The following is a 27,071-nucleotide window of genomic DNA, read 5'->3' on the forward strand; positions in this document are numbered from 1 at the left end:
TAATTTTCTGTCATGAAAATACCTGCTTGGGACTAACTAGAAAGAACAATTTCAGCGGTTTTCTGGGAAGGCACATATTTGATGACAGATATTGTAATGCATTCCAGCTTAGATGTTTTGCCCCACCCTAGTCATGGGAGTTGCTGAGACTGCCAAAGTTGTTTGCGAATAGCTCCTGAACTATCACAGCTTGCAGCCTAATATTAATACATGAAGGTATTTAAAATAAAGTTGCTGTTGGTTTCCATGAATGTGTTTAGTTGCAGTCTAGCAGTTCAGGAACTGATTTTCAAGCTGTTTAGTCATCCCAAGGAGATGAGGATCATGGGAGGTAGTGACTGCTTCAGCTGTCCTGGTGTGTAGATCCGCCACTCAATGTGTGTGGCATCTGGGAGAGTGTCTGCTAGAAACCGCTGACTTGGTCAGAAGTTTGGACGGTCATTTCAAAGAGCAAAATGGAGATGGGAGCTGCAGTCTTGCAAAAAAATAGTGACTCTCAGGGCTGCTCAGCTTCATTTCAGACAATCGCACGTTGCAAAAATAAACTTTCTTGGTGTTCAATTAAGATTGGAAAAAATGGGGAATTGATCATGGGCTTCAATCATAGAGAAAATTATTTAAAAACAAGTACTTACAAAAAGCATGACTTTAGGCTTACACTTTTAGGATTAATTATTGAAGTATTGCTCAATTTTAAGTACTCAGAGTTTAACATAACTGATTGAGGGGTGGGACACAGAAGTTAAACCTGAAGAAAATTATCTGAAATATGAGGAATTTTAGGAGAAAAATAGTAATTCTTTGAATGTATGTACTTAAAACCATGAGTCATGGAAACTAGCGTGGCTCTTCAGGAATTACAGGAAGAAACACATTGAATTTATCTGTATTGATTGCTACCTCTGGCAAAATACTGAGGTCCCATTCTGTGATATCTAGTCATTTGTTAAATGCTTTAAAAAAGTTTTCTTAATATCTTATATGTGTGAATTCTTAGTGTATTCCATAAAGGTCGTGGTTATGTGTGATGGAATTCAGTGTTTAATGACTACTTAAAATGGCTCAGCACTGTCTAGTACTGCTCTAAATATTTGAGTTTTGTTCCCTATGTTGGGATGCACATTGAGTGAACTGTAATTGTAAATTATAGAGGTTCAAGCGCAGCATACAGGGAATACTGTCTATCCATAACTTTTGCATAACTTGTTAACTCTGTAACAAGTATTCTGAATCAGTTCTGCTGGTTTATTGCGGGAGAGCAGAGTAAAACTTCTAAGGTCTATACTGAGAGACTGAGAACAGATGAAGGGAAAGGTGTATTCAGGCTGATAGCCTCCTGTTAATTAGGTGAATTATATAGATAAAGTGCTAAAAATGACAAAAGCTAAAGTGCTTTAAAAATATTCCATATGTAAATAATTCATTTAATAATGAATCAACCTGAATGTACCTTTCCCTTCTTCTGTTCTCATCCTTTTCAGTGGTGGATTTAGAAGATGAACAGGGAGATGTAGATAGTCAAATACATTTAAGAAATATGGAGAATAACATCCAGTCTTTTAGGATAAAATTTATCAAGATATGTTATGTGTTGGTACAGTGCAGACCTTACTGAAGTTTCATTGTAGATATTTGTGCTGTGTGGTTCTACCAGATGATAGTTTTGCTGACTTTATTTTCTTTTCATTGTTTCTCCTACTGTAAAAGATTATGAGGCCAGAGAATTTTCTTCCCCAGGGATCAAAAGCAGTCATCTCATTTTCAGCTTCCATTGATCTGTTCTCTTCAGGTGCAAGTGGAAAACCACGTAGGTCAGTAGATTTATTTGAGCCTGATTTGCCCAATAAGATCAAAAGATTAGATTTAGGAAAAGTAGTGTATGGTGAATTTATGTGTTATACTTACTTCATCCGTTCTTGGTATACCTGTCAGAATCCTCAGTCTGGAGGATTCTGGATTCAGTTACTGTTCCCCTTTTTGTCAGAGTGCAATACTCTCTGACCAGGTTCTTTTAGATGTACACAAGGATGGGGTAGTGTTTAATATAAAATCCACTTTTTTGAAGATATCTGGCTGTTCTACTATAATACCAGTAGCTGCCAAGTGTACTACTTAATGAGAATAACTTAGAGCATAGATACATAACAAAAAATGGCCTCAGGTTGATTGTTGATGAAAGTCGATTACTTGAAATTTTAAAGAAAACTTTATGATGCTTATGGATATAATCTAAGACTATTTTCATGTATAATAGCATCTTCTGTCACTAAAAGGGAGCATTATTGTCTTTCTGCCTTCCCTCCATATTCTCCCTCCCTTTCCATATGTTAGGGGTAGTGTTTCTAAGGCAATCTGGATAAAGGAATTGATCCAACAGAAGAATAATTGAAAGGACAGGGAGGTTTGAATTTCAACCACATAAATTTCCTGATTTGCTTTGCTTTGTGTCTTCCAAACACTTCCTGCTGGCAAAAGAGAAGTACAGTCTGTAGATGAAGATACCATTTAACTTTGCAGCAAAGTGTATTGTTTGTTGCTTCCATTAATCCAATGCAGTGGAATAGCAGCAGTGGGTAGAATTTGTGTAGGGAAGATCTCTCGGACATTTGTATCAACTCAAAATAAGAAAGCAAGCCCTCCTTTTCCCATAAATTTGACCAATAGAGTTTCTGTGTACTCCATCCAATGCTGTAGTCTTGCCATCTTGACTTGGGATGAGGGTTTTTTTATTATTTGTATATATAGTAAAGGACATTCTAGCCATCTGTTGCAAAGAAGTTGTTAAAATTGTTTTTATTTCTGTTTAGGTCATTGACTTAAATATATTAAAATTAATTGGAATTATTTTTATAGAAATAAATTGGAAGTGTTTTAAAGAAATTTAAGTAACCGTTGTCTGACTGCTAATCATTTTTAATTTATGTATCAGATGTACCAGACGCTCATCAGCCCAGGAGCTACCAGTTTCTAGCTCTGTTTTTGGCCACTTCAGTTATATTTAATACTAGAAAATTATGTGAGCAATATGAAATTAATGCTGTTTTAGAATACTTTTGGGCCTTCTTGGATGCCAGAATATTTGGAAGTTTTTTCCTGGGCATCTATCTGTGGGAAATTAGTCTCTGTCTAGTAACTTGTGTGACCTTTTCATTGTTATACCAGTATTTTCTCTGGATAGTTAGAAGACTTGCAAAATAAGCTTCCTTAGCTACTTTGCAAATGTAAAACTTTATATAATTTTTCCTCTGTTTGAGCAAGACCTGTGTGAGGTCAGACCTCTGCTCTGAGGAAGCTTTAGTCTCCTGAGTCTGAGCCTGTAGGCTTCTTCTGTTTGTAATGCCAGGCAGAATTTTTGTTTCATTATGGCATATCTCAAAAGGACCATTGGGAAAAGTAAATATAAGAAATGTAAAATTATCTTGGATCATCCATCTCTTTGACAGTGTATCCAGACATTTGTTCCAGTTTATGGTTGGGAAAATGTCAGACAAGAAGACTGGGGGTAACTTAGGCTTGAATAGTAGTAACTCTTTCTTTTCTGTCATGGCTTTTAATATCAGAATGAATATACCACTGGTTGTTAGTGTGATAATATCACTGAAGTGAATCAACAGGTGTTCTAAGATGCTTTCAGCTGCTTTGGCTACTTGTGCATTAGGATGAAGGAAAAAAAAAATCCTGTAGTACAGGATTTAATTCTCACTGGTGATGTTTAGGTTATTAGGGCAGACTTTCTGGTGAGGATAGCAGACTTTCATCTTTCAGACTGCCAATCTAAGTACAGGTACAGTTAGCATTCTTCTAAGATTTCAGCTAATTTTGTGGCTTGAAAATTTGGGGCTCTTAACTAACATGTAGAGCAGGACTGTGGTCCAAATATGGTTTAGATGTTGGATAAATATTTTAGTAACTGTAGACAATCCTGAAGCTTTGTAAACAAAAATTACAAATAAAGATATGAGTGTGTTTGCATGTGTGGGAAATGCAGAAGATCCTTTTGTTCCCTTAACTTTACTTTTAAAACCATCTACATTTTTTTCCAGAGAGAAAGGAGTAGTTTTAAGAAGTATACATGATTTGGTGTAACTAAATGGTATATTAGGAGCACTAGTGAAGGGGAGGCACTGTGAACCATTACGGTTCTGTACAGGCTGAGTATCTGCGAGATCCCTGTTCCTCCATACTGTGTTTGTAGTTCATGATCGGGGTGACTCCTACTTCTGGAACATGTAACACCCTTCTCTTGGTTGCAGCCCCAGAGTAACTAACAGTTACCTGTTTTTCTTCATTGTTCATTTTTTGTGCAGTCCTGTGGAAGAATACTTTTCCTAGGCAGTTGGTTCATAAGTTCTTGCTATTGTGATGGGATAGTTTGTACCACCTCTTCATATAGTTAAACTGAGGTTAAACTTTAACCATCATATGAAGTCTAAAAACTGGTCAAGCTTTTAACCAAGCTTCTGAATACAAGTTCCGAATTCCATGTCAGTTTTTGAACTTGAGCAAAAAAAAATCGGGACCTTTTAGCGAGAAGCAGAGGTATCTTTTCCCTTTATTTTGTGCCTTCACCTTTGCTTCTTCTCCATTTTATTTTTGCAATATTTATTTTATCCTTTTTCTTCCTTGTATTTTCTGTTCTTTCTTTCTTCTTATGCAGTAAATGGTGTTTTGTTGTTGTTGTTTGTTTGTTTGTTAATTTTTCCCATTCTTTGCTTTGCAAATTGGTCTTTGTTTTCTCTTTATTGTGTCTTTTCCACACAGTATTGAAAGTGTACTTGTGGTAAGAGAAAGCTGGCTTATGCCTCACTTCCATTTTGAGGAGAATAGAACTGTTCTGAAAAATGAAAGGGATATAAAAATCTTTTCTTTCTTTAAATTCTACCTCCAAGTATTGTGAGACTTTGTTAGAATAATCACTGGGTACTTAGGGTTATAGAAAGATGTTAATTATTGCAACATATTTCAGTCTTAGGCCCTATTTTTAGACACCAGTCCTAGATGTACTTGCTGCTTCTTATAGAAATGAGCATGAGCTTTTGAACACTTGAATTTTCAGATTAGTTGGGTATGAAGTTACTTAGCACAGACGTTCCTGTAATTGTGATATATACGGAAAAATTTAATGTTCAGTGGTCCTCAGACCCATACTTACACCTGTGCAATGCTTTTGTCTCAGAGCTATAGTACAAAACTTAGAATTCTGAGTACAGGCTTTCTGAAGGATATTTTGAGGTTTTTTTTTTTTAGCATTTTAATTCATTACACTTGAGTTTGTATTCAAAACTATGTTATTGGTTAAACGAGTTTTTAAAAGCCACTGTGAGGCTGGATTGAAGAGCTTTTGTAGTCATGTAACAAATGAGTTTACATATGTCTGTTGTGGTGGGGCTTTTTTTGTTTGTTTGTTGTTTATGTGGGGTTTTTTGTTTTTGTTTTTGTTTTCATTAAGAATGAAATAAACATCCATGTCTACACTGGGATTATAGAGAGTATTATATGAATTAGAATATGTAGGGATATACTCTTAGAGTATCTATATGAGAGGAAAAGTTATAGTAAACTACAAATGAAGCTTCATTTTTTTTAATGTTTATCACATAACTTTTATATATACTGGAAGTAAAGTTAAGAACAATGTTGTGACTGAAAATGCCTTAAAGTTAAATTGCACTTGCCACAGTCTGGTTCTCATGCTTGAGTAGTGTCTTTAGTACCTTAGTGTTGCTTAGGTATCAAGCTTCTTATTTGTAAAATTGGAAGCTTTTTATATAGAAAACTTTATGGAATTGTGTATAAAATCTCCCCAAATTAGTAGAATTTTATGATGAGTTCCTTAGCCACGTTAAAATGTGGCTTTTCTAAAGAAATGTGAAAATGTTTTGGTTAATATGAAACATGCAACTCCAGAGGCTATTAATACCACAAAGTATGCTGACTTGGAAGATGAATTCTTTTACAGAATAATATCTTAAAGTTGCCCTAGCATAGCTGTTTACAGGAATGTTACAACATCATAGTCACCTAACTGCTAAGAGTACCAAGAAGATGCTGGAGGATTTTGTGTAATGGCTTTCTTGTTTGTTAGAATTGAACTGAGACTAAAGCTAGTGATTTAACACCAAAGAATAGATACTCTTGACAATCTCACTTAGTTTGAATCTTACTTCTTCCACTATTGTTATGTGCTTACACAGTCCTTTCTTACTCGTAATGCTGAATTGTCATGACATCACCTTGGTTTGAAATACACTAAACTCAAAATTATTTAAGTTATGAGGAAGTGCAGCTGATCTTTAGACCATGAGACCATTGCCACAACCTTGAGCCCTTATGGAATATAAATCTAAGTTATACTCCTCCCTTCCCTAAACTGTTGAACCTCTTTGAAACAACCTGAGAATAAAATCCAAGGTCTTTCTAGTGAAGGGTTTTAGTTGAGCTCAAAACCACCTCAGAGCTTCTGTATCCCAGTGAGATGAAATCTGTGGGAAAACAGTTACTCCTGGGTGAAATACCTCTTGTGCAAAAATGCCCTGTTTTTTGTCAATACTCTGAAAACAGGAGAGGGTGTCTACTTGTGTGAACATGGTAAAGACAGAAAAGAAGGGGGGAGTTTTCTTCTTTGAAAACTTCTTATCCCATTCTTTTCCCATGTTATATCATGGATTCTCAACCTGCAACTTTCTTGTGTCTCTTGGCCTTTTGTATTAATAGACGGTTGACACATTTGTCATTGAATTATAGAGTCTAGTAAGAACTTTCAATGGCAATCACATTGTAAGCCCATTTTCATGTTGTATAATTTCCTGGTAGATATTTGTATTTGAAAAATAGATTGTTTTTCAACATCATGTGACTCTTAGTCCAATACGAAGGTTATAGAGTGGGGGTTAAATCAGAAAATACAATTCACAATGTGACCCAAATGTTTCTTCAGTTTGTCACAACTACCATTTCCATTAATACTTCAATTTCTATTAGCTGAAAACATGTTTATCTCTCTAGATAAACTTTAAAGACCCATGAATATAATTGTGTGCAAGGAACCATGAAATCTCATTTGACTAGAACATGATAGCTTTTAGCTAAAAGTTAAAACTGAAGTACCCGTTTCCATTGTAATTTATTAGAATTATATAATATCTTTTATATAACTATATTAATGTATTACATTTTCAGTATAATTCCAGAAGACTCATTTGAATAGAGTTGTAATATGAAAAATGATCCACAGAAGAGGGCACTGTAGACGTCCAAGTCTGTTTCAGTGGCTTCAGATTTGCATAGTTCTACAAATCCTACCAAAAATTCAGGTTTTCTTTCTGACCCTTCTATACTGATGGTAATGTATAGACTGTGTTTGTAATTGAAGTAAAAATTATACCATTCAGACATACCAGAGTAACATCATGATGATCTTGTGATCTTTATTGGTTCTTCATTCCATTGTGGTTTACTTAACTGATAACCTGTTTGTACTTCTTGATTTATGTAGGAACAACAGGTCTGGTCCCTGGTGAAGTGATATGCAATGTTTGGTAGTGTGATAATTTTGTATGGGTATTTTGTATAAATAATATAGGCTATATGTTTTTGTTTATATATCACACTATCTAATAATTGTATTCTGTGTTTACTGACTTTTGGACTGAAAGTGTTTGGTCTATTTTGACTTAATTTAGAAGGGAGTAGCAGATTGTATGCCTTCTGGTCCTGTGACTGCACATTTCTTCAGGAAGCCTCTTTACAATTTCTTTCCTGATAGAATACAGGTGATAGCCCAGACCACATTACCAGAATCTTTTTCTGTTCTATTTGTAGAGGGAGAAATTAAGTTTCTCAAGTTCTCATTCATTTTTATGTAGTGTTGTTCCTGAAAGCTGTAAATGCATTGTGTCTGATACCACACAGGACACACTGTTCTGCTCTGTTGACAGTATGGACAGTAGCTTTCTGTCCATTCAGGAATAGCTACAGTTTGTAACCATTACAGTAACATGCATCCTGGTACTGTGATCTGGTTTGTTTCTCACATGTCTTGTAATCCCCAGCCTGTTCTTTTCCAATGATTCTGCATACAAGAGCATCAGCAGGAGTTTGGTAGGTGCTGGAAACTTGTTTTCCTTCAATATAACACTAAAAGATTCAGTAACTTTTTAGAATAGGAAAATAGTTTGATGAGTGGCTTCATTAATTTTATCCTACAGAAAAGTATCTGAAGCTTGTAAACTTTAGAGAAACCAGGATATGATTCATTTTTCTGAGGATGAAATATCGTTCTAAATGCTGCAAGATGCCCTACCTAGTCTTCAGGTGTTATGGACTTTCGTAGGCTCCTTACCTTCAGGACCTGCCAGACACATAGAAATATTTCTCATACTTGAAGGAGTATAAAATGGCACTTAATACTTAGGAACTTGAAATACCCTCCTATTTTCACATGGCCATCACAGCATCTCATCAGATCGTTACTAGGTCCTGTTAGTCCATTCACTGTAGCACAAGTCTTAATCACACAACTGGTTACAATGACAGCCCACCTAGGAAAAAGTGAGTATACTTTGGTGGGTGGTTAGTACTTAAAAGGAAGCCATTGTTTATGAAGTGGATGATCTGGTCCCTTCATTCTGGGACTCTTCAACTCCCTTTGGATTAATAAGACAAAAGTTACAACTTGTTCTCAGTCATTTGGTACCTGAAGATCTCTGGCAAACTTGCCTTTGTGCCTTCTAAGGCCTTTCTCATGCCAGGCTGCAGACTATTTTGCTTACACTTTAATTTCTCAAATATTTTTACCATGTGAGATTGTGCCTTTGTTTAGACTACTAATAATTCTTCATGTCAAGCTTTCCCTAAACTGACATACCTGTAACTTATTAAAGAACTTCTTGTTGTGGAAAGCATAGATACTTCTGCCAGCATGTGTTTGTTAACAGCTGTGATTGGTTGAGATCTCCTTGTCCATCAGAAAGTTATTACAGCACATCTCCTTGGCTTTTTGAGCAATCTTGAGGAAAATTTTTGTGTTGCTCTGATAGACCCAACATAGGTCTATTCTAGTGTTCCAAAACCCATCTGTGAAACATGTGGAAGGATTTAGGTAGGCATCTTCACAGTATCAAAATTTCATATCTATCTTGAATACGTCATTAATTCTTAAAGTAGGAAACTGGTTTATACATTTTCTACGATTTCCATTTTCCAAGGATCATGTTCATGATACAGTAAGTGGATTGCTGATCTTTGTTGTCTAAGGTGGTTTTGGTATTGCAGTGAGATTCACTGAATAGTGTATAGTCCCAAAACTCTTCTTACCTTCAAAACTTAGCTTATCCAAAACTCTCTGGAGAGCAGTTCTTAGAAGGATTAGAAGGGGCTCTGGAAGGTAGATAAAATGTTATCTGCCAAAGATTATACTGCAGGAATCAAAAAAGCTTTGAGTGTGTTTCCTTATGAATCTGAGGAGAGAAACTGAAGTCTAAAACTCTGTTTGGATATAATTGAAGTATTCACATAATGCCCTTTATCCTAAATGGAAGGCACATTCTCAACTTTAATGCCATATTAAATGTAATTTCGAGCAAGATCTCTGTTAAATGTTAGCTCATTTACTTAGTGACTTTAAAAACAGGCTAGTGGAACTTATTATCTGGCAGTTTCTTCATTTAAGCTGTTAATACTTTATGAAGATGTCCCTAAACTGTATGTCTGGAATAACATAAAAAAGAATTACGCATGTTCTGTCACGCTAAAGTACTCACTTCTCTACTGGATTAAATAAATCGCAGAAGATGGCGAATGCACAGAGTCCATTTGCAATTTCTAGCCTGAAATGCTAGTGGTCTCTCAGTTTTTCATCACTTCATTCTCCCAGGGTTCTGAACTTTTTAGTGGTTTCACAATTTAGAAAAGCTATTAACTGCACAATTAATTCATGTGCTACTACAAACTGTTAAGTGTACTTAATGCAGTTTAGATAAAGACTCCCACTGAAAGGGAATGCCTCTGTTCTGTCTCTCTTCCTTTACCACCTTTTGAAAATTCAGCGGTTCTAGTAATCCTGTGACCAGAAAGTGAGCCAGATCATTTTTCTAATCCTGTTGAAAATAAAACATGTTTTTAACAAACAAACAGAGTAATAAAAAACTTTTAATGGCATGATTAGTCTTAAATCAACTCTGAAACTGCATATAATGTGATCAAAAGGACAAGAGAAAGCATGGGAGCATTTTAATCTAAAATTTGAAAAATTTGAGTGTCACCAAAATCTAGAATTTCTTCAAGGATGTGTGAAGTAACATCTCCCACAGCTTCATGTAGACACAATATAGATACTGATTATTAGAGAAAAAGTGTGCAGGAAATTATCCGTGGAAACTAACAGCTTGTTGATTCAACATTAATAGTTAAAAGAGGAAGACTCCCACCTCTGAAAGGCGTGAGTCTTATTTTCTGTACTGTGCTGGTAGTAAAAATTATTAGTGTTAGCAGTGCTAACTTTTTGTTTTTCCATTATAGAATCATGGAATCATTTTGGCTTGAAAAGACCTTAATATCATTGAGCCCAACTGTTAACCTAGCATGGTCAAGTCCACCCTTAAACAATGTCCCTAAGAGCCTCATCTATGCATCTTTTAAACACCTCTAGGGATGGTGACTCCACCACTGCCATGAGCAGCCTGTTCCAATGCCTGACAAACCTCTCTGTGAAGTTTTTCCTCATACCCAATCTAAACCTCCCCTGGTATAACTTGAGACCATTTTCTCTTGTCCTGTCACTTGCTACTTGGGAGAAGAGATCAAGACCCGCTTCTTGCTACAACCTCCTTTCAGGTAGTTGTAGACAGCAATAAGGTCTCCTCTCAGCCTCCTTTTCTCCAGGCTGAACAGCCCCAGTTCCCTCACCTGCTCCTCATAAGAATTGTGCTCCAGACCCCTCACCAGCTCAATGATCCTGAGGGTCTCTTCCAACTGAAATGATTCTATGAATACAGTGGCACAATCACTTCTCTCGCCCTGCTGGCCAGACTATTCCTGATACAAGCCAGGATGCTGTTGACCTTTTTGGCCACCTGGGCACACTGCTGGCTCATGTTCAGCCACTGTCAATCAACACTCCCACATCCGTCTCTGCCAGGCGGCTTTCCAGCCACTCTTCCCAATCCCGTAGTGCTGCCTGGGGTGGTTGTGACCCAAGTGCAGAACGCGGTACTTGGCCTTGTTGAATCTCATACAACTGACCTCAGCCCAATGATCCAACCAGTCCAGATCCTTCTGTAGACCCTTCTTACCCTCCAGCAGATTAAGTTGGGCAGGAGTGAAGGAGTGATGATTTGCTTGAAGTTATGAAGGCTCTACAAGAGGGATCTGGCCAGGCTAGGGGTATAAAGAAAGTAATTCAATATAAAGGCTCTAATGGGATTTAATTTAAAATGTTTTCACAACAGGCCTAAGTTGCTTTATAATTATTTGGAATTCTGCTCCAAATATGTTTCTAACCAACAATTATTAAAAAAAAAAAAAAGGAAATGTGAGAGCTCAAGCTGTTTGTTTACAACAGTAATTAATGAGTCAAGTACAATTTCCAACTTTATTCCTGTTGAGTTCAATAGTAGTGATGTGTGTGCCTGTTAGCAGTCAAGGCAGGGATACTGAAGACTGAATCAATGAAGACTGAATTATCCTCCTTCTGTTAGAGAAAGCTTCTGCAGTGCAGGGTTGAGATGCACTGGGATCAGGAATTTTGCTTTCAAGTTGCCTGTCCTATAGACAAGGGAGGAATTTGGTTACTTGTAATCTTGATTTAGCATCCCAAGTTTTTAGTTTAGAAGAGTGACTGACACAAAGATGTACAGACAGAGAAGTAAACAAACTAAATCACTTGAGTTGCCATTGCATAAGAAATCTAAGAGCTTGCTGAAGATTCTGTAGAACACCAAGAGCACTGTTGGCATCAAGTAATAAAAATTAGAAGAAATGCGTAAGGAAATTTTATTTTCAATTTTTTTCCCCCTTACATCCCTGCCTCTACTGAAGACATTTCTATGGGTCTTTCACTACACATGAAATTTGACCAAGGCATGCAACAAATATTTGAAGTTACTCTTGCCTACTTTTCTGAAGACCTATTAAATAAGTATTTATTTTCATTTCTAGCTGTTCTTCCATTCACTTTCCTTACTGCCAGCTAGAATTAAAAAGATAGATTTGTCTCAAAAGTAACTGTGTCTTTTAAAAAATCAGCAATTTGGTATATGACTTAAATAACTCTCTTTAAATCATTGTGTAGGGTTGGATATTCCTTAAAATAGTTGGGCAGAAACTTCAAAGACAGACAAGCAAAGCTATTGGTACAGTTGGTCTTTGGTACCAGCGAGTCCATTGTAATGTGAGTAGCTCCAGCTATCCACAGTAATGCTCTTTGTTTTAGTTTTGTGTTCTGGTGACGAAGTGAGATGGAGGAATTTAGGAGAGAACGGACACACCCTTGGATATAAGAAGGTGGAGAAGTCAGTAGCTTTTTTTAAAAAAAAAAAAAAGAAATGGTTTGTAATGTGGAGTACTCTCGGTATTGATAATCCAAACCAGATCTTCTGGGATCTGATGTTTTGTTTTGATCTAATCCTGCTGGTTTCCGTCTTAATTATTTTAAGTTTGGGAGTTTTTAGTGCTAATTAAATACAGGCATATATTCTTTATCCATTTTTTGATGCACATCAAAAATCTTAAGATTTGTTTTAATTTATAATGTTTACATAATCCAACATATTCCTTTATATTGTTTTATTTAGCTTCCAGAGTAAAAGAGGATTGATTTACTAATATCTCAAACTTTACTAAATTATTTCAGTGTGTTGTTTTCTTAAGTGACATTGTGCTTATAACTCATTCCTTCGTTTAAACAACTCAAGGCTTTGTACTTCAACAGAAAAGGCCAGGCTTGAGAAGTGTGTAAATCTTACATGAATTTGTGGTGTTGTATGTGACTTCCATAATAAGTAAAACCTATTGATTCAAATATTCTATTTATATTTGTCATTTTGTCTTTTGGTAGAATGATGAGGTGGTGGAAGAATATAGTGAAAATAATTTCTATGAATCTGATGAAGAACAGAAAGAAAAGGATCGGAAAGTGAAAAACACCTACACTATGGACCCGGATCACAGGCTGCTGTTACGAAATACAAAGCCCTTACTTCAAAGCCGAAATGCTGCTGTATGACAAATTCCTTTTTGATTAAAATGTTAAACTACTAAATATCTATGCTTCTAGAAAATTTAAAAGATTGAAAAATATAGTCTTACTCTCTAGTAATGTATGGTATGGTGGTTCTTTCTGTTTTTGAAATTAACTTCTGAGTAAAACACCAGAACTGTATGTGATATGTGCTCCAAATATTAAGGACAAACAGAGTCTTAGAACATTTGAATCCAGCTTCAGCAGTATGTGGTGACCATACCAACTAGCTTTTAATGCTCAAGTTCTCAGCAACTATGATGGCACAAACTTTCAGTTTTGGTGGTTGTGCTTTCCTCACATTTTAGAAGTAGACAACTATGTGCCTAAATTCTTTGTCAGTCTAAGCGAGATTCTTATCATTGGTACCTTGGCAGAGTTCCATGATAGATATGACGTTATGACTATAGTATGCTCTGCAATATTTCCGTGAGATTTAAGATGCAGGTAGATTTTTAAAACTGGAAAAAGCCATGTGCTCATGGTGAATCATTGTGACATTACTCAAAGCACAGAACTTTTTTTATAACTTGTTTGTCCTGTTAATCAAGACAGACATCTTCAGGAAAAGACTTCCAGTGATAATTGATATTCATATAATTGCAAAAAAAAAAAACCCTGCACCATGAATAAGTCACCACTGAACCTGCTCTTGATAAGCTAAACAGATCAGTTTTTTTTTTCTCCCATGAAACATACTTCTAGATTCCAACTAACTTCTGACTCTTTTCACAACTACTTATAGTCTACTAGCAGACTTTGGAAACAAGTTGAATAAACTTTTACAATAATAATTGTGTTAGAACACAGCCTTTTGCTAAAATCACTGTTCAATGTCTATACAATATTTCCTTATCTCACAGTAAGAAAACGTATGTTGAGGTGTGTTTGCCATCACACTGCACTGAGAAGAGGTTCAGTTGCTTATCTTCCACATTCCATAAATAATTTTCTTTATATCTTTTAAATATGGTATTGATTCTCATATTTATGATCTTTAACTTTCTGTTATTAAAGTTAACTGAGATCTTTAAGTGCACTTTGTCAAATGAAATCGTGCTACTTTGAATGGCTATTACACCAATTTTTGTACTCTTCACAGAATTGACCACCAATTAAATTAATTGCTTTCTCTTTGACCTTGGATTTTTGTCAGTAATAAAGATCCCTGTAGTATATTGCTAAAAATCTTCCAGTTATTTCCTCTTTCCAGATGTCTTTAATCAGTTTTTATTGATCAATAATAATTTTTGTTTCATTGGTAGTAAGATTTAAGATACCAAGTTAAGTGTCATAATTATGACTTTACTTGGAGTCTCCTTTTTATGATTTGTTTTGTTTTGAACAGAAAGTTGACCATGACAGTATTGTAGGGAAGGCTGTGACATGACTTATTCATTAGCTTGAAGATCATAATTTGTCTTTTACTTAGGAGGAAACTTTAAAAAAATAAGTATGGATTTTAAGTTGCTTATATCTCAGTCCTCTCCTTTTTTCCAGCCAGGATGCTGATATATAACCCTGTAGTTTTTGCTTTTCTGTTAGATTTGAGACTCTAGAAGTTGCCAGTAATAGCAGCTGTTGTTGCATAATAGAGAAATGGAATGAAAAGTTTTAAGTGGAAACTAAATAATAAGTAATATTGAACCTGTATTTAATAAAAAATGGAACCACAAAATATTCAGAAGTTTTAAAGAGTTAATTTGTACAGCTGATGTTAGCAATACTGACCTATTAAGGATGGTTATCAGTATGTTTACAGTTTATGTTTTTTCTCTTTGTCTCTCTTCCTCTCTCTTTCTATATATTATAGTATACGATAAGTAACTAGGAGGAATGAGAGTTACTTCATTACCTTTGATTTTATAAATTAAAATATCTTGATTTTGATATTTTTCCCACAGTCTGCTTTGTTGATTTCAATGAACATGGGTATGCCATTCGCTTTCTGAAGAAGAGTGAGTTGGTAGTTCTGTAGGTCTGAAGCAACTGTTATCAACATGTACAACAGTTCAAAGTTAACATGCTGTTCTGAATGTTCTTGTTTTAGGTGGTAATGGCAGTTGCACAGCTTTACTGGCATTCAGCACCAAAATCTGAAGCTGGTATTGTTTCTAAGTCCTTGGTGCGTTTACTGCGTAGTAATAGGTATGTCAATTCCGTGCTTTACATTACTATGTCTACTTTTTTGTGAGGGTTTTTTGCAGATACTTTTTTAGCCATAGTTATAAGAATATAACTGTTGTGGTATTAGAGTTTCATGTAAAAATTGTCCTGTAATGTTAATTTTTACTTAACAAATGAAGATCATTAAAAGCAATTCCATCATTTTCACTATCACATCCAGTGATCATTCAATATCATGTTTCATTCTTAATTATGACATTCATTCTGAGAAGAATCATAGCTTTCTACTTAGTATACAAATAGGGGTAGTACTAACTAGTTTGCTTAGTTCCTTGATTTTTTTGAATTACTGGAAGTTATTGGAAATTTAATTATATTGGAGTTCCTTACTGTCTCGCTAGGCACTAAAAACGTCTTCAGATGTGTGTTTTCTTTTCTTGTTCTTTATATTAAAGACTTGTTGTTGACAGACAAACTAGGAAACATATTTGTTAAAATAGCACTTGGATACTGCTGAATCCCCTATGTTTCCTTAATCCTTGGACTGTTTTTAAAGAATTTATGAGTTTAAAAAGTTTATGTGAAAATGATTTATTTTTTAAAGTTGGTGACATCAAACAGACAAGAAGCCGTTAAAAAGCCCCTCTTCTGTTGTGTCTGACAAGATTACTTGTCTTAGATGGGCTTTAACTTTTGTAAACCCAGTCACCATAGAGCTCTTTCTCTGTAAACATCTGCAGTGTGCACATGGCTAGTGTCTTTATCATTTAAAAGTTACTAAAGCTGTACATTTGGGCTTGATAGAGTATTCGTGTTTTTATTTCAGATAAAAATGAATCACTGTTATTTTTGTGTTTGGTTTTATACTACACTATGCTTCCCATTCTCTTTATACTATACAAAGATAAGTAAAATGGCTAAAGCAGTTTGGAATATGTACAGGTTATGTATAGAACTAAATTCATAAGTTGAAGGGATTATTTTTGCGTATTGTTTATTGCTCATTTATACTCAAATTTCATAAGAGAAGTCACATCTTTCCTGTACCTCACCTAATGCCTAGAATAGTGCTGGTCTTCTGATTTTCCTATATTGAATGGCTTGTCCATTCTCTGTTACCAGTCTGTGTGGAACACTTTTGCTATTAGACCCACTTTGAAATAAGCTTTTGCTGTTTGCCCTTCAAGTTATGTGCCTATGGCCTTTAAATTAATGTCAAATATCCTATAATCTAGTTAAGGTGAGAGTGCCTGGAAGAGCATTTTATAGCAATTTCTAGTCTTGGTTCATCATGTGTAGCTAACTATTTCCATGTACCTTTGTAAGAATTACATTAAAATAGGTTTAAAAGATATTAAGTACTTCTCTATTATTACTTTTCTTTGTAAGCAACAGCTGTAATTGCCACAAAGCTATTAGACAGTTTGGAATAAGAGGAGATAATGGATGTGATGATTTCTCTATTAGGATGTGATTTGCATCCTGAAAGAATTTGAGCACTCATGGTTCAGAAAAATTGCATGTAAATTATTACTTAGTTTTTAAGCAATTGGTGGCAGAAACTCTGTGGTTTAAAAGCTTTCTACTAGTACCTAAATTTATTTTTTTTCTCACTCCTGCTTTTAAACTAATACATTAATGATGAGAATATCCTCCAAACATGTTTAATGTCTTTGTATTTAGAATTTTACATAATTCTGTTATCTGTGTCTTGACAAAGTCTGTTTTGTTAAAGTGCTGGTCTTTATAGATGTGCATGTTTTCCAGTGTATACTCTTAAGTCACAGGAGACCCTGAACATTTTTGAAAATTATTAGGAAATTTTTTTTAAGACACAAAAGTCATAGCAATTCTTGCTAGTTGTGTAAGGATTAGCTGTTCTGACTAATACAGTCACTTCCACACTGCAGATAAGGCCCATGTGGTTTTGTTCTCAGGTATGTCATCCTGAAATATTTACATTTCAAGGTGGTAGACAAAATGTGAGGGTTTTGTGAGCTGTTTCTGGAGATGCCAAAATGGCAATGTTTCAAACAGATTTTTGGTTTTAAAAAAGCCCAAGGCCTACAAGAAGCACCATTGCTCTGATGTTGGTGATTTTTTTGCATATTGAAGTTTTTAAAAACGAGATTCTGGTTTCATGATGCATCTTCCTGTGTTGATCAAAATTGTGAAATGATGAATGTGATGAGGAAATTGTAGCAGTTGACAATAAACTTCTTCCTTCTGTTTGTGCCAATCAAATGTATCAAATAAAATGACTTTGGATTCAAATAGAATTGCACTTTCTTTGCCATGATGCATTATTCTATGTATCTGTAATTTTGCAGAATAACTCTTGTTTTTCTCTTCAAATTCTAGGGAGGTGCAGTATATTGTTCTGCAAAATATTGCCACGATGTCGATTCAGAGGAAGGTATACCCTATTTAGAATTTTCTAAAGCACGTTTTATATGAAACACAGGAAAGCTACTTAAATATGTTCTGCTTTTCAGGGCATGTTTGAACCTTATATGAAGAGTTTCTATGTTAGATCAACTGATCCGACAATGATCAAAACACTGAAGGTGAGTTTAGAAGTAAATTCATCCATATACTGCTGGACAATTCTGTTTGCAACAGGAAGGTAAAATTTTCTTGCACTCATATGACACACATCATTCTGTGCTGTTCCTTTTTACACTAAGAAGTGTAGAGTTGTGGCTTTTAGTGAAGTCCACGAGTGTCTTTCAGGCTTGTCAGATTATCTCAAAGTTCTCTTGTTTTCATGTTGTAGTTGGCAGATGGGTTATGTTTTCCACTACAGCTTTTGGTACCTTTCAGTGATACACTGCAGTACTATTTTTATCTAACTAGCCATCCAAACATTTAGAGTTTGACTGTCTTCATGGGAGGAAGAATGTTCTCAAATGAAAAGAAATTAAATCACACAGCCTTTGATACTGTTGGCTTAAACATAGTTTAAATCTGTTTTCCTGGACAAAATGGGACAGTGTTAGAATCCCAAATTCCCTTTGAAGTCAGCATTCAACATGAGAAGTACTTTAGGCTTTCCTCAAGGCCACATCTCAATGCTTGTTTTAAGATGCCATCTTCTTGTTTTCTCTATTCTTGGTCTTTAACAGTTATGAAATCCTTGACAAAACAATAGCTAAAAAATTGTCTACTGTCTTTTCTCTTGTTTTGCTTTAGATTGTCATAGGCACTTCTGTGGAAGGAGTGAAGGTACAAGTTTCTTAAAGGAACATTATTTTTGCCTTATTTTTTTTTGCATCAATTTTATACCCTCATTACATGTGCAGAGTGGTGTAGTCCAAGATGGCTATGGCCAACCCACCGTATTTTTAATAGTCCAGCATTAAATCTAAGTAAATTTGAGGCAGTTGGAGACAATAAGTCTTCCCCACACTTAGTGATTACGAAAAGCGTTGAGAATACTAGTAAGACTTAGTGTTATCCAGGAAAAGTCACTCCTGAAATAATTTGGAAGTTGATACTTTTAAATTCCCATTTTAATTGATAATGCAGTGATGAATAGATGGAGAAGTAGAAATTTTAGTTTTTCCCTTCATTGTCTCAGTTCTTTCTTGGTGGCTTAAAAGTTTAGGCCAACTTACACTGTTACATACGTAAGAAAATCCTGTACTTTTCTTCGCTCCCTACCCCCATAGTTCCATCCTATCTGCCTTTAAAATAGGAGGATGAGACCTATGGCAGTATTTAAGATGTAGGAGCACCCTGGAATTCATCTGCTCCACTGTTTAGATTTCTGTTTTGTTCTCAGTTCTTTCCCAATGTCAAATTTTCTTTTTTGATGACTGCTTAGCTTGTATTTTAACCAGAAATGCTCAGTTATCATTTTCTGTAAAGTTAAGGATTTTTCCAAAGTTACAAACATTACTTTACATTTATCTATGTTTGATCTTCTCATTACTTAAATAGTTCATATATGAGTATGTTGAAAAGCAAAACACCAACGAAGGTATTTGTGGGATTCCATTGATAGCCTTCCTGCTCTGTAAAATAGTATTTTTTTTTCCTGCATATTCCTCTATCCACTTGCTTTATATGTTATGCTAGAATATCTATCTTTAAGACCCTTTGGTGACAAGTCTTTATCAAATTGCTTCTGAAGTGCAAGTGGATTGTATCAATTAAGTGTCCTTGTCTGTGCACATCCAGCAAAAAGTACCAACAGTTTTCTGAGGCATGACTTCCCTTGACAGAGGCAGAGTAGTCTTTTTCTTCAGTTTACCTCATTCAGATTATATAGTAATTCTTTCTTCTTCAAAGTTAAAACAACCCAGAAGGATAACATCTTAACAGTGTGTGCCAGGTGTTGTATATCATCCTCCTGTTCACCAGGAACAAAGAAGAGACCTCTCAGGATCTGATGTTGTTGATGTAGATTAAGATCTGAGGAGTCTCATAGATGCAACTGTTTCTTTCCTGATTTTTAAGATCTTTTATTGCAGTTCAACTGGATATAACAGAAACTTTATTTCTCCCCTGCTGGAGTTTTGATTTCCGTTATTTCTTCTTACGGTGTCACATGCTTCTTATACGCTAGGGCCTGTTGTATAGCATTGAAAACAGTGTTGCCAGAAGTATTTCAAGCCCATTTGATATGCAATGCAACATGAAGGCTAAAGCTCATACAAAATGCATCACTGAACCCTAGAGTCCTGCTTTGAAAGCCTGGTGTGTACTTGCAAGGAGAATGTTCCTCCAGAGTGCAGTGCTGCTACCAGTTTATACTGAAACCTGGTATACTCTATTGAATTCTAAGTGGTATTTTTAGTAGTATTATCTTTTATTTATATACAGTAAAAGCATAGTGTATATGTAGGACTGTTTGTAATATTTTAGCTTTTGATAAAATATCTGATTTTTTTCTTGTAGCTTGAAATCTTGACAAATTTAGCAAATGAAGCCAACATATCTACGCTGCTTCGAGAATTTCAGGTTTGTGCAAAGTGTTGCCATTGTTGGATGTTTCATCTAGATTCTTAGTCTTAAGTTTTCAAGGGAAAGTGTTTTCCATGATAAAATGTGTTTGCAGTGGAAATGAAACTGTCTTGTATTGTAATGGATAATGGAGCTTTTTATATGTGCAAAGGAGTTCCAAAGTTTCTCACTCTCTTTCCAGCTAGCAAAAATTAAAAAAATAAGTGGTGAGAAAAACTCAATCATTCAAAATTCTTTAAAACAAACTCTACCAGCTTGACTGACACTGTAAGTCACTAGATAAGGTCTTAATTTTACCAATATTTGGCCATTAGCACTTGCCAAACCTTCTGTAAGTCATTTGAAGTAGTATTATCTGCAATATCTGTATATATATCAGCAAGATGTTCTGCCTGTATTGTGAAACAGTGTCTGTCCTTCTTTCTTTCCTCTTTGCTTATGACATTTATTATCATTGCTTCAGTTCTCTGGCTGGATTTCTCTGAAAGTTACTGGTTCTCAGGCAGGTAGGTTATTCATAGTTTCACAGCTGCTCGTGGTTAAATGAACTGGAACCCCTCTGAAAAGAAGGCTCATCAACTCCTCCAACCTTGCACACAAAGTGATTGCTGGTTTTGGGTAATTGACCCCTGTCCAAAGCTTTCTTGAAATCAGAGTTTTGTGTGGCCATGGATGACCCAAGCCAGCAAGAAAATGTCTTCTAAAACTGACAATGAGGTGAAAAAGTATGACTTCTCATGTGCAGTGTAGCTTTCTAGATTGAATTTGTTATACAATGTGTCTGTCTTATGAGGATAATATGATAAATCTTTGGTTGACAAGACATGTATTGACTAATAAAAATCCTGTTTCCTTAGACTTATGTGAAAAGCCAAGATAAACAGTTTGCTGCAGCTACAATTCAGGCTATAGGCAGATGTGCGACTAACATCACCGAAGTGACTGACACATGCCTTAATGGCCTCGTATGTTTGCTGTCCAACAGGGATGGTAAGTGAAATGTTGTGTTTGTTTTCTGAGTAGCTGATGGTATGAAACCTTTTCTTAATGAGAACCACACAGAGCAGATCATGTTAAAAAGTGTATGGCAGTTGACTTTTGTAAGAATTCAGCTGACATGCCTGGATAAAAATAGTGATTCTGGTGCTTCTTCTTGTTTGAAGCACTTCAAAAGGCTGTAATAATCACTGGGTGCTTTTTTTCTCTTCTGTTAGTGAAATAAATTCCTTGTGGCCTGCAATTACATATTTACTTTTTTATTTTCCTCAAAAGGCTGTAATTAAAGTGTGCTGTTGTGATTATCATAGACAACAGTAGTTACTATGTTTAGTTGTATCGAAACAGCCTGTAGAGGGTGCTGAAAGCTTGGAATTTTTTTTTTTTTAGCGTATCAATGACTAACTGAAAAAACATATTAAACAGTTTTAGGATAAACGACCCCAAATTTGGCTTGATTTTGTAGCCTAGCCTTCTGTTTCCAAGTCACTAAGGAATACAGCAACAACCAGATCAAGTTGAATGAGATATAGCATCACTGTAAATCAATACCTGATAAAATTGTATGTTTTTACTAGTTACCAGTGAATATTGCACAGAAGAAATCAATAAGATAATCAGAAGCTTATTCTATAATGTCCAGTCTACATGAATATGGTTAAATGTTGAAAATAGTGTTAAAAAATACATAGTTAAAAATAATAATGTCAGGAAGAAGGAACAGCTTGTTTTTGAGGTGGCCTGGAATAATTAGAGTTGTTCAGAGATCACAGGTAAGATCTAATCTAGGCTTGGAAAAGTGACATTAATTCCTCTCTATATCTACTGGACATATTTTTCATGGTAATCCTAAGATCTTTAATAGAGACACAATCATTCTGTGACCTGCTGATACACTCAGGTCTTTCTCTTCTTTGATTTATGAACTACAAGTTCTCCTTCTCTCTCACTGTACCTTGTATCAAAAATTTCCAAGAGTCCTCAGTGTATAGCTTGGTAGTTTTAATATATGTAACTTTCATTTCCTAGTGCTCCAGACCTTATGTTCCTTTATGCTTTTCTGGTTATCAGCTGTGTTTACAGTGTCTTCCCATATTGTGTTACCAGACCATGTCTGCACAGTGCAGCTTTTTGTATTGCATTCAGCAATGACCGCATTAAAAATAGAGGCTTCAAAACTTGCTCTTGATTCTGCTTAATTCTACTAACAGTCTTCCTCTTAGGTCAGCAGGCTTCTTTCAGCATGTATAACATCCCCCCCACCCCCCTTTTTTTTCCTGTCTTAAATAAAATAATAAAACTATCACTTCACAATACTGAGTTTGTTACTTACTCCTTCTTTCCATTTTCTTGCTTTGTTTTTCTTTTTGCTGAGAAGGAACCAAGGTAAGAGGAAAGGGCTTTTTTCTTTTATCATAGTTTCTCGATTTAGTATTTTCTTCAAAGTACTTCCATACACACACACACACATGTGCATGTGCATGTATACAAAGTTCTGTATCAACAAGATTAGCTTTCTTGACTGTTTCTAAGTAGTTGTTAAGCAAATAAAATTATCTTCTTGTGCTTACTGTTCTGAAAGTATGTGTTGAAGATCTTTTAAACTTGGCAGCTGGCAATGTGCTTGCCATACTGTCTTTATTCCTTCTTTCAAAGAATGTGTAGAATGGTATAATTTACATGGTACCTCTGCTCAGGTGGCAGGAAATTAACAATAGTCACAGCTTACTGAACGTAAGAAGAGTTTTGGCCATGGTAAGGGAGAAAAAAGGAGATTTAGCATGCATGGGATAATAGATTTTAAAGTCTTGGTTAATCTTGCTTTCCTCCAACTTTCACCCTTAAAGTGTGCAAGCAATCTGTTTATTATCCTAGTTATTCCATGGTTGTTTGAGGCCCAGAAGCAGTTCTGCTGCCTTTCTTAGTGTAGAAGCCCAAGCTGGTAGATCCAGCAGGTTTTGAAGTCAGCTCTGCTTTCTCTGCGCTGTTTTCTTATTATGGGAAATTCACTTGAGCGTGGAAGAGAGGTGACCAAATTAATTCCACCAGATCAAAATAGAATCTTGAAGAATGAGCCTGTGGCAAACCACCTTCTAATTCTGTGCTCTTGTTGTGGAAAGGGCTTTAATTTAGGTACAACCCAAGAGGCAAGATACCTCAGCTGTATCTGGCACAGGAACTGTGGCATTAATCCTTCTGGATCTTGGGTGCTGAGGAGCAGAGTGTTGTTACACAAAACAGTCTGTTCAGGAGTCACTCAGGTCCAGCTGAGATAACTGTTCACAGAGCTCTTTGAATGTCTCATCATCAAACTTTCTAGTTTCTGTATGTGCTTCTGTGATTCAAATGTTTTTCTTCCCTCAGTAGGGGAAATTTGACATTAAACAAAGAACTCATAAATATGCAAATAAAATTTCAAAAGCAGTTCTCAACTTCCCCAGAGCCTTGTTTCCGGAAACCATGTTGAGACCTGAGACTTCCTCTTCTGCTGAGGGAAGTACAAAAAGTCATTTTGCCTCTTTGATGTGATATTTGGCACTTGAGTGATGTGTTTCCTTTCAGCTATGGTCTTGATAATTTCAGCTGACTGCTGGCTCCATGATGACATAAAAGTCATTTTAGATGTAAGAGGTAGATGAGATAATAGAAAGTCTCTTTTTGTCTGTCTGTACTACATATACTAGGGATCCTGCATGTTTCTCTCAGATGAGTGACTTTCATTTTCAGTTGAAAGCTGAAGGTTATGCTTAATAGAGAATGTAAACACAACTGTAGGATGTATAGGTGAACCAGCTTTTATCCTTTGAATCTATACAAATTTGAACAGTGTTAGGGAAAGGCAAGTCATAAAATAACTGGAACTCTTCATACATCAGGTAACCACTACCTAGCTTTTGGAATTATGTTAGAATGGCATAAAATAACACCAACTCCTTGTAGTGTTCAATTTAAATGTATTAGTGTGGTTTCTGAGTTCTTTTGTTTATAAGAGTGGGAAAATTAACCAGGTAAAAGCTGAGACTTCAGACAGTTCTGAAAAGCAGAAACTTTATGTTTGTCTGAATACTTCCCTGTAATAATTACCTTTTAACTGTAGTTTAAACTATTTGCATAGCCTTCTAATAACTCAAATAATCACAAAATTATAGAATGGTTTGGGTTGGAAGGGGCCCTTAAAGTTCCTCCAGTCCAACCCCATGCAATGAGCAGGGACAGCTCCAACTAGATCAGGTTGCTCAGAGCCCTATCCAACCTGGCCTTGAATGTCTCTGAGGATGAGGCATCTGGGCAACCTGTGCTGGTGTTCCACAGTGCTCATCATTAGAAAAAAAGTCTTTGTTATATCCAGTCTGAGTCTCCCCTCTTTTACTTTAAAACCATCACTCCTTGTCGTGTCGCAACAGGCCCTGCTACGATGTCCATCCCCATCATTCTTACAAGCCGCCTTTAAGTACTAAAACACCACACACAATAAGGTCTCCCTGGAGCCTTCTCTTCTCCAGGCTGAAAAACCCCAACTCTCAGCCTGTCCTCACAGGAGGGGTGTTCCATCCTGATGATCATTTTTGTGGCCTCCTCTGGCCCCTCTCCAACAGGTCCATGTCTTTCCTGTACTGAGGGCTTCAGAGCTGGACACAGGACTCCAGATGGGGTCTCACCAGAGGGGTAGAATCACCTCCCTTGACCAGCTGGTCCTGCTCCTTTTGATGCAGCCCAAGACAGAATTTGCCTTCTGGGCTGCAAGTGTGCATTGCCATCTCATGTCCAGTCTTTCACCCACCACTACCTCAAAATCCTTCTCCACAGGGCTGCTCTCAATCCCTTCATCCCCCAGCCTGTATTGATATTGGGGGTTACCCCAACCCAGCTGCTGGGCCTTGGGCTTGGCCTTGTTGAACCTCATGATGTTCACATGGGCCCACTTCTTGAGCTTGTCCAGGTCCCTCTGGATGGCATCTCATCCCTCAAGTGTGTCAACTGCATGACTCAGCTTGGTGATGTCTGCAAAGGTGCTGAGGGTGCATTTAATCACTTTCACAGCCTTGCTGTGAGGTTCAGTTGGCATATTCCTTCCAAAAGGAGCTGATGCAGTTTTGTTCCTTTTAGGAATAGTGATTATACATATAGATTGTGGATAAATTAGTCTTCAGTTGTATGTTTCACACTCTGCCAAGTATCAGTTACTGTAAGTGAAAGAAAATTTGACTCAACATCAATGGTATCAAATATAGTATTTCAGAATGCAGCTTTTGAATAGTCTCTGGTAATTCAGTTCTTGCTAATGTCTTTGTATGAGTATCAGTTATAATGTGGCCAAATTCTCAATTATGAAGAAGCCTGTAATTCACTTACTGTCTGCTACATTGTGAATGTTTTATATACATCATTATTTGGCAAAATGGAACGTTGTATGACAGTATATTTTAGGTTTTTGAGAAGTTGTCATGCTTCAGGGTCTTCAGAGATTATCCTACTCAGAGCACTCGTTTCCATATTGCTTCAGAATTGTTTGAAGTAAACTAGCGATGAACATTATACCAAGATTTTTACTATGACTTGTGAAAGTTGCTGATACCTCTCTTTTAGTCTTTTTGATTGGTAATTCAAGCATTCCTGATCAGATTTTCTGTGATATTTAGTCTTTGTTTTATGAAGTTAATTTACCTTTATGACCCTCTAGATGTAATTTACACTCTGTTTTTAAATTATTGCAGTAATTTATCATTGCCTTGTATGCACTTTGATACGTCTAACAGTTACATTTTTAGATTTTCCTACTGCTCGTGCAGGATACCAGTTTTATCACACCACCTGTCTTTTTTCTTTTTGTCTTTTTTTTTTTTTTTTTGTCTTTGATCTTAAATGCATGACCTGTATTTTATGTCATTTTGGGGATTCTTCATGTGCACAAAGCAAGCCTCAGACAGCCTCTCTTCAATCCCTGGTCTAAGACAACTTCATTTTGATTTTTTTTTTGTACTTTCCTTTTTAGTATCTAAACTAATGTAAAAGGAACCATACTGGTTAACTTGCTTACAGTTCTGGTTCACTTATTTGAATTTGCTCCCACAGATGGCATTAAGATAGTTCCTATGATGACACTTTATCTGCTGCACTTCATTTTACCATTTTCAGTTCTACATTGTCAATAAGTGTTTTTAATAATGACTTCATGTCCACTCAGTTTTTTGGGTTCAGTTTTATTTTGCTTAACCCTTCTCCATGTTAAGTAGTATCACAAAACATTCAGTGATGAAGGTTGTCATTAAATTGTTCCCCATTCTAAATATTCCAGATTGTAATTTTAAAATTTTGAGAATTGTCTTCTTATTTTCATACCTGGTAAAACAGAGTCTAAATTAAATTGGTGTGGAGGATTGTACAGGACCTTGAGATATATGAAGTAGACATGTTAACCTTGCTTCAAAAAATTAGTCTAGAAAAATGACTGAGATGTCATGTCGAATAAAGGATGGCACAAAAAGTTGCAATAAGATTTAAGCATTTCAGAGGCCTATGGCATAATGATGTGTACTGAGAGCTTTTGAAAAGCCTTTCTCCATAAAGAAGTTTGCTTTTCTAGAAAAAAAAAAAGCTATTAAAAAAAGCTATACAAAATTTAGACATCTTTAGATATCTCTTCCCCATTCTTTTGAAACTTCAGCTTACTTAATTGCTGAATGAATGGTCCAAGTGTCAGATTAATTGTCAAAAGGTAAGAAAACCTCTGTGGTGTTTAACA

General features: G+C 35.9%; 1 protein-coding gene across 3 annotated transcripts in view; it reads left to right on the top strand.

Annotated features, from left to right (window-relative positions):
* AP3B1 (adaptor related protein complex 3 subunit beta 1) overlaps nucleotides 1–27,071 on the top strand; it is a 152,543-nt gene that overhangs the window by 46,029 nt on the left and 79,443 nt on the right. For all 3 annotated transcript variants that reach the window (XM_065860934.2, XM_071802570.1, XM_065860935.2), the window contains exons 8-13: nucleotides 13,055–13,216; nucleotides 15,288–15,385; nucleotides 17,726–17,780; nucleotides 17,860–17,931; nucleotides 20,267–20,329; nucleotides 21,190–21,322. In XM_065860934.2, coding sequence (XP_065717006.1) covers nucleotides 13,055–13,216; nucleotides 15,288–15,385; nucleotides 17,726–17,780; nucleotides 17,860–17,931; nucleotides 20,267–20,329; nucleotides 21,190–21,322 — 583 coding nt within the window. The remainder of the gene's footprint in view (nucleotides 1–13,054; nucleotides 13,217–15,287; nucleotides 15,386–17,725; nucleotides 17,781–17,859; nucleotides 17,932–20,266; nucleotides 20,330–21,189; nucleotides 21,323–27,071) is intronic.

The sequence above is a fragment of the Patagioenas fasciata genome, chromosome Z (genome assembly GCF_037038585.1).
Source record: "Patagioenas fasciata isolate bPatFas1 chromosome Z, bPatFas1.hap1, whole genome shotgun sequence".
Taxonomy (NCBI): Eukaryota; Metazoa; Chordata; class Aves; order Columbiformes; family Columbidae; genus Patagioenas; species Patagioenas fasciata.